We start from the raw sequence: 14,613 nt of genomic DNA, 5'->3' as shown, positions 1-14,613 counted from the left end.
TGAGTATGGTGCAAGGTATATTCCTCTTTTCTGGTGAATGTCCTAAAGAGCGTACTTCTGCAAACAGGGAGAAAACCAAAAAAGAGGAAGATAGAAGGTCCAGGGGAAACAGAGGATCTAAAAGGAAGTCCAAGAATGATAGCTGATCAACAAGATTAGGGAACAATCATGCAGATTGTAACAGGGGCCCTGACTCCTCTGGAAAGGAGGCCTGCAGGGGAGAAATGAAGCTGATCTTCTTGAGTTTATAGGAAATATTACTAATAAATTTATGTCAAAATGTTGAAGCATCTGAAAAATTCCCCTGGAAAAGCAGGCAAATGAGAAAAATAAGACAATTGTTAACTCCAGAAAAAAAAAAGGAGGGTACAAGAAAGAAGGTCTGAACATAGTGCTCACTATGACTTAGTGAGTAATATTTGTGTAACCATAAGAATCTAAATATTAACTTGTTATTTGATAAAAAACTGTGATAGTAAGTAAGAGGTAGTAAGAGGGTGGGTGTGGGAGAACTGGGACCTCGTTTATCATGATGGGAAGTCAGTAACCTAAAACTGAGGTCTCAAGAAGCCGCAGCATATGCATCTTTAGAAATAAATAGGCAAATCACTAAGAAAACAGCTACACAAGTTGAAAATGGTTGCCTCTTGAAAAGGGAATAACCAAAGGATAGGAAGAGATAAGCCAGGAAACTGCTTTTATTCATAAGGGACCTTTTGGTTCTAACTTTTAAAATTGTATATATGTTTTAATTTGATAAAAATTAAAGTTAATAAAAATAGAAAGTGTCTTCAAGCTCTACAAGTCTGTGAACATGGAGTGTTTTTCCTGTCTTGAGGCAAATAGCTCTTTTTGCTCTCTTGAGATTTCCTCCCCTGAATGTAGCTCTGTATATAAAAGTATGTAAATAGGCCAAAATCTGTTAAACCTTGTGCTGTAGTGTTGGCGAAGGCTAAAAGCATAGATAGGGGAATATATTGAGGTAAATGAGGGGAGGATGATAGGTGCAGACAGCCAGCCTACAATGTTTCCATATAGACAAGAAAGAAAAAAGATTTGAAGAGGCATAAGGCTAAGGAAACAAGCTAGGCAGGAGAAAGGAAAGAGAATAAAGGATTAGAAAAGGAAAAAGAAAGGGGGACAAAAATATGATAGCGAAAATAAAGAGAAGAATGGTCTCTAATTCTCTGCCCCCTCTAACCTCTGCGCTGTCCACCACTACTTCTTACTAGAACCAGAGTCCATTCTCGAATGGCTGATTCCATGTCTTAAGCTGAACCCAACCAGGAAAATCAGGCATCTTTCCTTACTTTAGTCTTCAATTGTAAGCTGAACTGTGTCAAATACAAATGTGTTGCACAGGACACTTTAGTTATCATCATCATTTTTCACCACCTGAGATACACAAGTTAGAACTTCTGGATCTTTCTGCTGTGGCACTTATCTTTTCTCTCATACTTTACTTTTCCTTGCCCTTCTGCACTATATTCTGAGAGAATCTCTGGCTCAGATTTTCCACATCAAAACTGAATTTTCAACCATATCTGTTCTGCACATTAGTCCATGTATTGAGTTCTTTTAATTGTACTATCATGTTTCTAATTTCTAGATATAAATTGTTCTTTTTCAGAGAAGTCTATTATGTTTTGTGGATATGATAGACTTACTAATCTGTGTGATGATAAATTTATATTACTTATTTTAAGGCTCATCCATTTTCTGTAATAATCCTTTCTTCTTCACAGTTACTTTCTTTGTAAAATTTGCTCTCTTTCCTGCTGTTGACTTTTCTTGAGTGTTTGGTGAATTTGGTCTGTCTGTCTGTATATACTGAAAAAGGCCTAGAGTAAAAAATCTCGGTAGCTAGTGTGTTTCTTTAGCTAAGGTGAGAAACCCTTTTGCTCTGGCAGTGAGTGTAGGTTCTGATTATAGAAGCTGTGTCTCAGATGTTGTTGTGAGGGAGTTGGAGTTGGTGATGAGGAAATCCCTCATGGCAGCCCTAGCACCCACTTTGGGAGATTCCCTGGGCAGGGCTCCCACTTTGAGTCCTGTACTCACCACTTTAATCCCATGGGCAGGCGCCAGAGTCAGCTGCACTCAGAGCAGGTCTGGTGGCAGCTGTTCAGTTGTCTTTTAATTATCCCAGCAGTGGCCCGTGGCCTGTTCCATTACTCGCTCGAGTGACCACTGAGCTCGGAGTTGTTCTGGTGTTCTTCTGGACAAATTCCCCTTTTTAGAAAATCTTCTTTGTCCTGTTGTAAGCTTTCTGGTTTAGTTGAAGTTTCACCATCAGTTTGTTTCCATCTGTTTTATCTTTCAGAAATTCTTCATTGTTCTACTTAGCTGGCGTGATATTTCTTTTGCCCTTCCTTCAGCTGTAGATTTATTTTCCTGTTTTTCTTTCTTTTGTTATTTCAGTGATAACTTTGGAGGGAGAATAAAATATGGGTGATAAATATAAATTTATCACATTGAACCAGAAAATTTCCTTAGGTCTGTTTACATATGAGAAAACTAAGGTCCAGAGAATGAAAAGGAAAAAACCACACAGACAAAAACTTGCCCGAAGTTATCCACTTAGTATATGCAGGACCAGGATTTAAATCTCAGTCTGCCTGCTTTCAAAACATGCTGTTTACATGCTCACACACACTCATGCAGTGTGACCGAGTGGTTTAAAGAATTTTGTTAGAAATGTACTACATTTTAATTTCTCTGTTTTTGAGGTTGCGTTTAGTGTGTTGTGCCTATTGGTAGGCATCTTTTGCTATTACAAAGCTGTAGTAAATAATCTTATGTAGAGATAATTTACCACATATGAGACTATGTCTAAACTCTAAGTTCTGAATAGAGTTGCTGGGTCCAAGGGTAGATAGATTGTGCCAAATGGCCCTTCTTAGGTATTATACCAGTTTACATGCTATCTGATAATATTCCTCGTTCTCCACATCCTTTCCAAGATGTTGAATTATGCACCTTCTCATCTTTGCCAATCTGATGATTTTATTTTCTTAATTATCTCAATTTAGGTGGTTTTTTTTCCTTCTTCTCCCCAAAGCCTCCCAGTACATAGTTGTATATTTTAGTTGTGGCTCCTTCTAGTTGTGGCACGTTGGACACCACCTCAGCATAGCTTGATGAGTGTTGCTAGGTCCGTGCCCAGGATTTAAACTGGTGAGACCCTGGGCTGCCAAAGCAGAGCACGCGAACTTAACCACTTGGGCCACAGGGCTAGCCCCTCAATGTAGTTTTAATCTGTATTTCTTTTATTGTGAATTAGGTTGATCATTTTCCAGTGATTTTATGTGACCTGTTCGTATTCTCTGACCATTTATCTGTTGGATTATTCAGTTTTTATCTTACTGATTTATAGGAGTTTTTTTTATATTAGAGAAATTGGTTCTTTGTCTACATCATATTTAGAAAAATAAAATATTATAACTGCTGTGCATAGTTACAGCCAAATGCAACATAAAACCAGAAACCTCTTTACCAACAACTGAAGAAAATTAACTGTGAACATCAGAATCACTAGATACTGAATCAACTGTTAGAAGAGTAGAATGTGCAGAAGCCACTCTCAGGGCTAGGTAATGCTTTCTACTTCATGTGTGGTAATTTTTAAGTTTTTTAATAATATGTTTTTTTGCTAGGATCAGTGTGGCTAATGGGGATATAAAGGTTTTTTTTTTAACAAGATTTTAAATGGAGAAAATAATGATGTTGAGCTCTTTGCAAAGATGATAAAAAACCTTAATAACTTGATCAGGGATCCCTAAGGCCTTGTTTTCTTCCCCTACTTGAGCTGCCTCACTCCAACACAGGGACTGGTAGGCGCGTTGATGCTTCCCTTTAAAGATGACTGTGCCTATCTTGTGTTACATATATCCATACTTACTCATGTTTGTGATAGGGACACAAGCATGACCAAAAATAGTAGGTTTATTTCCTGCACAGAGAGAGAGAACTTGTATATTTCTTAAAACATTCCAGCAAGTCCTCGAATTTTTTATAGAAGTCTGTTTCTAAAGGAAGTCCTAAAAGGTTGAAGTGACTTTTAGAATAAAAAACAACTTCTGGGGCCAGCCCCGTGGCCAACTGGTTAAGTTTGTGCGCTCCACTTCGGCAGCCCAGGGTTTTGACAGTTCGGATCCTGGGCGTGGACATGGCACCACTTATTAGGCCACTTTGAGGCGGCATCCCACATGCCACAACTAGAAGGATCCACAACTGAAAGTATACAACTATGTACTGGGAAGATTTGGGGATAAAAAGAAAAAAAAAAAAAGATTGGCAGCAGTTGTTAGCTCAGGTGCCAGTCTTTAAAAACAAAAAACAAACAACTTCTTTTAAGCATACAGCCTATGCAGACAAAAATTTTAATTGAATCAAAGTTTGATTTGTTCGTTTGGGGTTTTTTTACTAGTCACCGAACTTAGTAACATGAATCTTATTTTATTTTGAAAATATTTTATCCTATTTCTTTTCTTTTCTTTCTTTTTTTTTTCTTTGATGAGGAAGATTGGCCCTGAGCTAATATCTGTTCCAGTCTTCCTCTCTTTTGTATGTGGGATGCTACCACAGCATGGCTTGATTTGATGAGTGGTGTGCTGGTCCGCAGTTGGGATCCAAACCTGTGAACCCTGAGCCACCAAAGCAGAGTGCACGAACTTAACCACTACACCACTGGGCTGGCCCCCCAATTTATTTTCTTAACATTTTTTCTCATCAAGACTAGTAAAATGAGATACTGTATCTTGTTACTGAGTCAAACTATCTATCTTATAATATTCAGTGTTGATGGTAGACAGCCATGTAAGTTTTCCTTGAGTCTTAAATACAATTTATCTAGGTTAGATTTCTGAAACAAAATAGGATTGAGGAATTAATATATGGAGCAGAGCAATGGGACTGATTTAGATAATCTTCTTTGAACAACTTCCTGATTTCAAAAATGACGGGAATTATGTGATTACTTTCCCATCAGCACTTGTTGTTGTTTGGTGGGTTTTGTATGCTTGGTTTTTCAGAATCCTACAGAATTTGATTTCTTTATCATTTGTCGTGATAGAGAAGGCAAGTTTAATTGAAAGCTATTATTATTTGCTTTTACAAATGAATTTGTTTTGTTTGTTTTGTTTTTTAGATTCCATATTTAAGTTAAATCATACAGTAATTGTCTTTTCTGTGTCTTATTTCACTTGGCTTAATACCCTCTGGGTCCATCCATGTTGTCGAAAATGACAAGATTTCATTCTTTTTTATGGCTAATATTCCATTGTGTGGGTATATGTATACAGTCACACACCACATAGCAAGGTTTTGGTCAACAATGGAACATATATATGATGGTGGTCCCATAAGATTATAATGGTGTGTGGTAGGATGTACCATTTAGGTTTGTGTAAGTGTACTCTATGATGTTCCAACGATGATGAAATCACCTAACGCCACATTTCTCAGAACATATCCCTCTTGTTAAGTGACACATGACTGTGCCTCATCTTCTTTATCCATTCATCTATGAACACTTAGGTTGCTTCCGTATCTTGACTATTGTGAATAATGCTGCAGTGAATGTAAGGGTGCATATATTTCTTTGAATTAGTGTTTCTGTTTTCTTTGGATAAATACCCAGAAGAGGAGTTGCTGAATCATATTGTGGTTCAATTTTTCATTTTTTTGAGGAACCTCCATACTGTTTTCCATAGTGGCTGCACCAGTGTACATTTCCACCAATGATGTACGAGAGTTACCTTTTCTTCCTGTCCTCACCTACACTTATTATTTTTTGTCTTTTTTTTTTTTAAAGGATTGGCACCTGGGCTAACAACTGATGTATTTTTTGTCTTTTTGGTAATAGCCATTCTGACAGGTGTGAGGTGCTATCTCATTGTGGTTTTGATTTGCATTTCTCTCATGATTAATGATCCTGAGCATTTTTCATGTGTCTGTTGGCCATCTGTATGTCTTCTTTGAAAAAATATCTATTCAAATTCTTTACCCATTTTTTAACGAGTTTGGTCTGTTTTTTTGGATATTAAATTGTATAAGTTCTTTATATATTTTGGATATTAACCCCTTTTGTTGGATGTAAACAAAACAGAAACAGACTCATAGATACAGGAAACTGATGGTTACCAGAGCGGGGAGGGTTTGAGGGGTGGATGAAATATGAGGGAGTACAGTTAAACCCATAACAGTGATTAATTAATATCTGTTCATTTTAGAAATTTCAAATAACCATTAGAAACCTTAAGAGAAAATAAAAGTAATCCTTAATCTCAAAACCTAAAATCTACCAAGGATATATAACCTACCAGAATTTTTTTCTAGTAATATATATGAAATAGTTTATAAAAACAGAGTCATCCTGAATATAATGTCTTGGATTATGCTTTTTTTTTCCATTTAATAGCATGTTATAAATATCTATAACATAATTCATTAATCAGTCCCTAAATTTCTGGAATTTAGGTTATTTGCATCTTTTCCTAGTATAAATAGTACAGAAATAACTGAAGCTTTCAAAAACATTCCCACACAGAAACTTTCTAAAATGCACATACTATTTTCTTCCATTTCAAAACATCCAACCTGTTTTTCCATTTGTCATTGTTATAAGCATTAATTATTTTACTGTCATTATACCACTTTATTCTCAGTTAACAGCTGTATAGTTTTGTCCATTCACTAAATGCCCCTAGACTGCTATGCCCTTTAGTTTCTGTTCCTGCCTTTTATAGAACATATTTTACCTTTTGCTTGCAGCTCTCATTTCATGATAGTAACACTGTCCCTACTTATAGCATATTCTAATGTGCTTTAGACTGAAGAAGCAGTTAATCAAAATTGTTGTAATTATCTTTAAAATAAGTAATTTCTGACAGAGTCCTGAGTGATTCTCCTATGGTAAAATCAACTGACGTGCTAACTTCTTAACATCAGATTTTCTTTGATTCAAAGACCTTTTCTCACGTTCTCATATTATGTGGCCACATTCTAGGTAGTTTAAGTTTCTGAATAAATGATCTTTGTATCATTGAGGTAATATTTTATAGGGGAAATCTCACTCTACTGTATAATATATTACTTCGGAAAAATACTGTCATTTTATATTCCGTTGTGATACTGATTTCTTATCTTTTATTCTTTAATTAGGATTACCTGAGTTGGAGTTGGAAGCAATTGATAACCAGTTTGGACAAGCAGGAACAGGCGATCAGATTCCATGGGCAAATAATACAGTGACAGCTGCAAATCAAAATAAACCAGAAGAGTGAGTAATACATTTTGTTTTTTATAAAGTATCAGATACCAACTTCTACAACAAAGAACTACTTTTGCCAAACTGGATTCTAGTCTACATTGTTATTGTGTGAGATATCAATAGACGTGAATGTTTAACGAAAAAAAGGGATGGAGGAGGACACCGAGTTAAACAGATTTATTTATTGCATGACTACAAAGCTGATGTACAGTGTAATTACCAAGAGATTGATACATTGTGCAGTTGTTGTTTTATTTTTCATCTCTTGCTTTGCTTTGATTGATTACCGTAAAACTTCTGGGACCTCTGAATGAATTGGCCTCAGTACAACAATTATGTTGCTCTTGAGCTTTTAGTTATATAATTATATTTTCCAGCTTTTCTCTTTGTTTGGAGCAAGAGGGTATAAGAAGGGAAGTACTTTCTGCATCTACTCGGCATCCCATCTTGATTAGAATTTAATTTCTTAGTCCACATAGGTAGCTCCTTTCCAAAACATAGAGTACATTCCATACACAGCAACTAAAGGATAACTAGATGGTACCAAGTGTGGTTTAGAGCCTTAACTATTAACTGTATTCCCCTTTACTTTCCCAAAAGAAGAATCCTTATAATTGTGTAATTATGTTAGTATTATTAGTATTACTATTATTTTCTATGTATTTCTAAGTTTTATGCGTCAGTTGGTATCAGTTTGGATTAGACTACGTATTTCCTACATGTAATCAACAGTTGTTTTGTTGCTTAACACTGAGCATGTTTCATTTTTCTAGTTTGATTTCTTTTGTAAATGATAATCATGTCATATTATCAATACACTATGATCATCTTTGAAAGTTAAGTAGTATAATATGTACTGTTTTGATTATGGTTCACTTATCAATAATTAGTGGCATTCATAGAATAAATAAGTAGAATAAATCTTAACATAGGGTAAATGATTTCCTGAGTTTTTGGTTGATTTATACTTTTTACTTTTGTTAAGAATTCTTTTCCCTTTATTAACTATGTTTGGTTAATTTTTCAGGCTATTTCTGTAAGCTAATATGAAGAATATGGAAAAAGAGTTCAGTGATTGGCAAAATAATGAAAAATATATTCAAGCTACATACGAACGTTCATAAATTTCTGCACATTAAGTATAGAACATTTCATTGCATAAGAATTGTTGAAAAAGCATCTCAACGGAGAATTTTCTAGAACTAGATTTGTGTATCTGTGTGTGTGTGTATTTACATTCTTAAGATTGAATACTTATTTGCTATATCAGTCTTAAACTTTCTTATATTTTGATTCTGCAGCCAGTGTATTAGTTCACAATTAGATGAGCTTCTCTGTCCACCAACAACAGTAGAAGGAAGAAATGATGAGAAGGCTCTTCTTGAACAGCTGGTGTCGTTCCTCAGTGGCAAAGATGAAACTGAGCTAGCTGAACTAGATAGAGCTCTGGGAATTGACAAACTTGTTCAGGTATGTATTGAAGTTGGCATTATTTAAATGATGCAGCCCTAAGGAGCTATAAAATGATTTTTAAGCATGATTTTTCAATATCGTTCCCACTGTGTTTTATTTGTTTTGTAATTTACCCTTGTGAAAGTTATCAAAATATATAATAGTTAAGTAATGGGTGTTTTAAGGAAAATTTCATAATAATTAGAATTAGAAAGTCTTAGCCTTTCAATATGGAACAGAATCTTTGAAGCTCCCTCTAGAATAGACTCCAGATTTATATCATCACTTCTTATTTTAGGGCTTAATTTATCATTCATCTATGCTAGACTTCAGCCTATATAGTCAATGACATTCCAACTTCCAGGTTAGTATTTTTCATACTGTGGGGTTAAAAAATCAATTTAGCACATCATGACCAGCATTTTTTTAATGGAGTAGAATAGTGTAGAACACAAAATAGTAGAATGCATAGCCCACAAAAAGGAGAAGTTATGTTTTATGAAACTTTCCTTTCAGTTACACACACGCACAACAGGTCCCAATTTAAATTATATTTTTTACAATGAGTAATAGTCAAAAAGTTTGAAAGCCGTAATTCTATGGCGTTCTGTTAGGTCAGCTATGTGTTTTTTTGTTCAAATAAGATAAAAGCATGAATTCTGTATCTGAGGTAGAAAAAATCCTAATTAATCCCTCCTTTAGGAATCTACTTTTATTGGTAAACTGTTAAATGTACAGTTTGTTGATTCTTAGTCTTTTCAATGTGGTTCTTTTCATCTGTTTACTGAGATTTTAAACATCTCAGTTGATCTATTAACCCATTTCAAAAGTAACTTTCATAAGTGATTCCTTTAGGTAGCAAACTTCTGGAGAGCTTCATGAATTCAGCATGAATATATTATGATGAAACATTCTAGAGATAACATGCTCTCAGATCCAAAATTAAATAGAGGAGCAAAATTAAATAGAGGAGCCTTGGCAGAAATTTATTTGTAAAATGTTCTGGCTTATTTTCCAACAGGGAGGTGGATTAGATGTATTATCAGAGAGATTTCCACCACAACAAGCAACACCACCTTTGATGATGGAAGAAAGAGCCAACATTTACTCCCAGCCTTATTCTTCTCCTTCACCTACTGCCAATCTCTCTAGCCCTTTCCAAGGCATGGTCAGGCAAAAACCTTCCTTGGGGACTATGCCAGTTCAAGTAACACCTCCCCGAGGCGCTTTTTCACCTGGCATGGGCATGCAGCCCAGGCAAACGCTCAACAGACCTCCAGCTGCACCCAACCAACTTCGACTTCAACTTCAACAGCGATTACAGGGACAACAGCAGGTGAGTACTCTTGTTTAGCAGGTGATAGTTTTTAAAGGTATATGCTAACTCTCTCTGTAATAAGGCAGCCTAATTGCTACAAGAAAGGTGTCAAGTCCACTTCCAGAACCTTTATGAAAAAACTATCCTTGGTCTGCTAGGATAAAAATAAGGGACACTTTCGTTCAATTAAAGAGTGCTGCCTCCTAACATGCTACTTTGAGACCTGCAATTTTTAAAAGCAGTTTAGTGTTGTTATTTGAGATAAAAAATATTTAGGATGAACATCATACAATTAAGTTAATAAATAAGAACATAGCTTAATTTATAAGGTAGAGCATCAAGAGACACTGTTTATGAATGTTGGAGCAGAAAATGAAGTTTGTTTATGTTATTTGAAGTTGGAGTGATTGAAGCCTAGTGATGTTATTATATTAGGAGAGTGGAGGAAGGGATAGTTTGAGGGTCCTGGAAGTTGTGCATGAGTTAAATCTTCTCTCTCTACAGGTTATAAGTAGGTATAGTGGCATAAATATTTAAGACTGTATAAACAGCAAATATAAGGATGATCATCAAGAACCAAAAAAACAAATGGTTAAAAGAATTGTATCTGGGAAGTGGTACTGGGGCTGTAGATTGTTACTTCTTGTTATTCATCTTTTTGTATTTTTTTCAATGATATGCATATATTGCTTTGAATTTTTTTTAAAAAAGTATTTAAAGCAATTCCCTGAAGCCTTACTAATTCAAGAAGGAAGAGAAAGAAGGAGCTAAATTATGTTGGAGAGGCAGTATGATAGAATAGTTATAAGAATTAGCTCTAGTTTCAAGTCCTCATTCTAACCTTAACTTAGGTGAGTTGACAATTAAATTGTTTACCCTTTTAAAGCCTGTGATTCCTCATCTATAAAAAGAATCTAATATATCATTCCATTAGCTCACAGGTGATGTGTGGGTTAAATGAGATAATAGGTGTAAAAGCTCTTAGCGCAGTGCCTGGCATATAAAATTTTATTCAATAAATATAATAAATAATATAAAGTGTTCTCCCCTTCTGCTTAAAAAGAGGAAGATGATGAAAGGGAGACAGAAAAAGGGAGTGATGAGACAGGAAAAAGTATTTTTTTTTAGTGGTAGACTAACAAAGAAAGGAATAATTTTTAAAATGCTGGGGTGGAATAAAGGACTCAAAGAGGAATTAAGGGAAGAGAGGGAAGAAAAGAGGAACAAAAAGAAGGGAATAGTGATATGTTCTAGGTATTAAGATAAACTACTTCTTATTATAACTTATCATTCGTCATTAGAGATTACAAGAATAAAAAAATGCTTAATAGTTCCCCTGTATTTAATCTTTCACAAAACATATTTAGGGGGACTATACTAGGTACTGTGAGAAATACAAAGAATGAAAGATACAGGCAAGTTTCAGAACTTAACAGTCAGCTTGGGGTATTCAAAACGTATACACCTGAAAAGTTAAATAACAGATCAGGCAGTAAGTGATTAAGTGCTAAACCAAAAAAGTAGAGGAAAGAGTAGATATGCTGATTTCCTGATTTTGTAGCATAGAGTTCAGTAAATACTATCTGAAGTTAAAGGTTCAGTGAGCAAGGCCGCACCAATAATCTAGGTGAGATACATGAATGAGTGAAATGATAATTCACATGTAGTTCAGAAAAAAGTTGGTTTTGCTGTAATGTACTCCTTAGGCAGAGTAGCAACGCTAGGATATACATGAAGTAAGGATGCAAATAGGTGAACATGACTCTTTGTTTCTTCCTTTATATATTATGGAGGTATGTCCAAAGTTTGGTGGTCTTGGTAGCCCAACAGAGTAAAATATCCATCAAGTTGGAGAAGTACAAAATTTCGGACATGCTATTTTTGTTTTCATTGAGATAACATTGATTCATAACATTATATAAATTTCAGGTGTACATTATATTTCGACTGCATTGTATTCACCACCAAAAGTTTAGTTGCCGTTCAAGGGCACACTGTGTTTTAAGCCCTCAGACTGTCAGTACACAAAAACAACTATACTGCCATATAAGACAATAACTCTGCTACCTAATTAGCCACATCATCCAGACCTACTCTTTGAATCCTTCCATAAATTCTTCTGTTCAGCAGTGGGGCACTCAGTCCATAGTGGCTCTTGCACTCCAGATGCTAGGAGTATTCCATGTGTCCATCTAAGGGCTTTCTGTGAGAAGATCTGGCCAAGACTTAGCTCAGCCAATGTCTCAGTTAATGCTTTCAGCAACAAGGAAAGAAAAAAGATCAACTCAAAGTTGTAAAACAGTGAAAAATATGTATTTTGACTCAAATATTGAGATGATACAAAATAGAGACAGGTCCAGGTGTGGTTACTTCAGAGCCTCAAGAATGTTATCAAGGATCCAAGACCGGAGATGAATCTATCTTTTACTCTGTAACCCTTGGCAACTAGAAAAATGGCAGCTGAGGTTACAAATATCGCATATAAACAAAACTATCTAGTAGGAAAAGAGGAACTGTCTCTTTCCTATGGATCTCTTTTCAAAAGTCAGGAAACTTTTTCCAGAAGGTTCTTGTCCCTCTTTCCTCCCTCCCCGTACAAAAAAAGAAAAAAGGAAAAAAAAAGGATGTCACATGTTTGGCTAGCCAGAACTGAGTCACCCTCACTACTTACTGGCAAGGATGACTTAGAGAAGGTGTAGGTTACCCCTGAGATGTGTGATTTGGGATAGTTAGCTGAACAAAATCCTATTTTGTCATCAAGGAAGAAGAGGAGAGTAAATGACTGTGGTTTGGAAATTGAGGTTTAAATATATTATTTAAAGTTATATAGGCAAATTTACAGTTGAGATCAAATTGGTAAACTGAGGTGGAACATCTACCCTCTCTCTTGCCTTAAATTCCGTTAGATGACAGGTTGTATAATTTAAGTGAGTAAGCTCATATCAGTGCAGAAAAAAAGAATACCATCAGTGCACTAAAAATTAAGCAATTTTGAAACATAGAAAGCAAACATAAGAAACAAAATTATCATATGCAAATAATAGAACTGCTTACATAGAAAATCCAAGAGAATCTATAGGGAACTTAGAACTAATAGAGAACTTCAGCAATGTTTCTACATAAAAGAACAAGAAATAAAAATTAATGGCAATCCTTTTTACTAGCAAAAACAAAACCAATTAGAAAATATAATTTCAAAATATATTCACAATTTGCAAAACTTAGGAAAGTATGAATAATAATTGAAAGTCAAAAAGAAGAGTCCAAAAAAAAGGTATTTGTGAATTAAAAGACTATTTTTCTGAAATTAAGCTATAAACTCAACATGGAATTTGACAAATAGATGCTAAATTTATTTTAGAAGCATGAATACAATCTTAAAGAAGAAGGAGGATGAACTTGCCCTACCAGATAGCAAGATTTAAAACCAAGCTTTAGAGCCAGCCCTAATGGCCTAGTGGTTAAAGTTTGGCATGTCCGCTTTGGTGGCCCAGGTTCAGTTCCCAGGTGTGGAACCACAGCACTTGTCTGTCAGTAGCCGTGCTGTGGTGGTAGCTCACATAGAAGAACCAGAAGAGCATACAACTATACACAACTATGTACTGGGGCTTTTAGGGGGAAAAGGAAGGAAGAAAAAAAAGAAGGAAGATTGGCAACAGATGTTAGGGTGAATCTTCCTCTGCAAAAATAAAATTAAAAACTGTTAAATAAAATTAAAAAAAAACAAGCTTTAGAAATTAAAACCAAACAATGTGTAACTGGCATAGGGATAGACAGTTCTATCAATTGGAACATAATGGAGAACCCAGAGACAGACCCAGGTGTGTACAGAGACTTAATAAGTGACAGAGGTGGCAATCAGTGGGGAAAGGATGGCCTATGTAATAAATGCTGGTAGATTTTGCTGTCCCTGAGGGGAAAACATTAAATTAGATCCTTATCTCATACCATACACAAAAAATAAATTCTAGGTATTTTAATAACCTAAATGTGAATGTGAGGAGGTCTTTATGGCTTCTTAACAAAAGGACATACAGGAAAAGGTTGATGTTTGCATTAAAATTTAAAACTTATAAGTTAAAGAGATACCATAAACAAGGTTAGAAGACGGGCCACAGACTCAGGGAAGATATTTGCAACCCCATATAACTGACAAAGGATTAATACCTAGAATACATCAGATTCATAGCATGGCATTCATAATACACTTACCTCACTGGATTGACATCACCTGTTTACTTGTTGGTCCTATCCTCTCCTTCCCCCTTTCCTCTTGCCCAGCGTGGGAGCTGTAAGCATCAGGAATTCAGCACAGTTCCTGCTAATTTGAGAAAGCAAAGAAAGGGACATATGCAGATCTTTATCATAGCTTGTTTCTTTTTAATGAATTTTGAGAAGATCAGTTTAAAAACAGATATGATTTCTTGACCTTAAGTATATCTCATTGACTAGAATATGGTACATAGGAAAAAAAATATTCTAAATTTGATTATACAGTTATGAATAATCCCCAGTTGAGGGACACAGGGAGGAAAAACACCTGGACAACTAGTATAGGTGCATTGGTTGAGAC

At 35.3% G+C, this 14,613-nt stretch overlaps 1 protein-coding gene across 10 annotated transcripts in view; it reads left to right on the top strand.

Annotated features, from left to right (window-relative positions):
- NCOA1 (nuclear receptor coactivator 1) overlaps positions 1 to 14,613 on the top strand; it is a 250,473-nt gene that overhangs the window by 205,892 nt on the left and 29,968 nt on the right. For all 10 annotated transcript variants that reach the window (XM_046661263.1, XM_046661261.1, XM_046661260.1 and 7 more), the window contains 3 exons: positions 7,162 to 7,279; positions 8,572 to 8,740; positions 9,744 to 10,058. In XM_046661263.1, coding sequence (XP_046517219.1) covers positions 7,162 to 7,279; positions 8,572 to 8,740; positions 9,744 to 10,058 — 602 coding nt within the window. The remainder of the gene's footprint in view (positions 1 to 7,161; positions 7,280 to 8,571; positions 8,741 to 9,743; positions 10,059 to 14,613) is intronic.

This window comes from Equus quagga, chromosome 5, assembly GCF_021613505.1.
Source record: "Equus quagga isolate Etosha38 chromosome 5, UCLA_HA_Equagga_1.0, whole genome shotgun sequence".
Lineage (NCBI taxonomy): Eukaryota > Metazoa > Chordata > Mammalia > Perissodactyla > Equidae > Equus > Equus quagga.
Note: the sequence above shows the minus strand (reverse complement) of the source record. Positions and strands in the feature narration are given on the sequence as shown.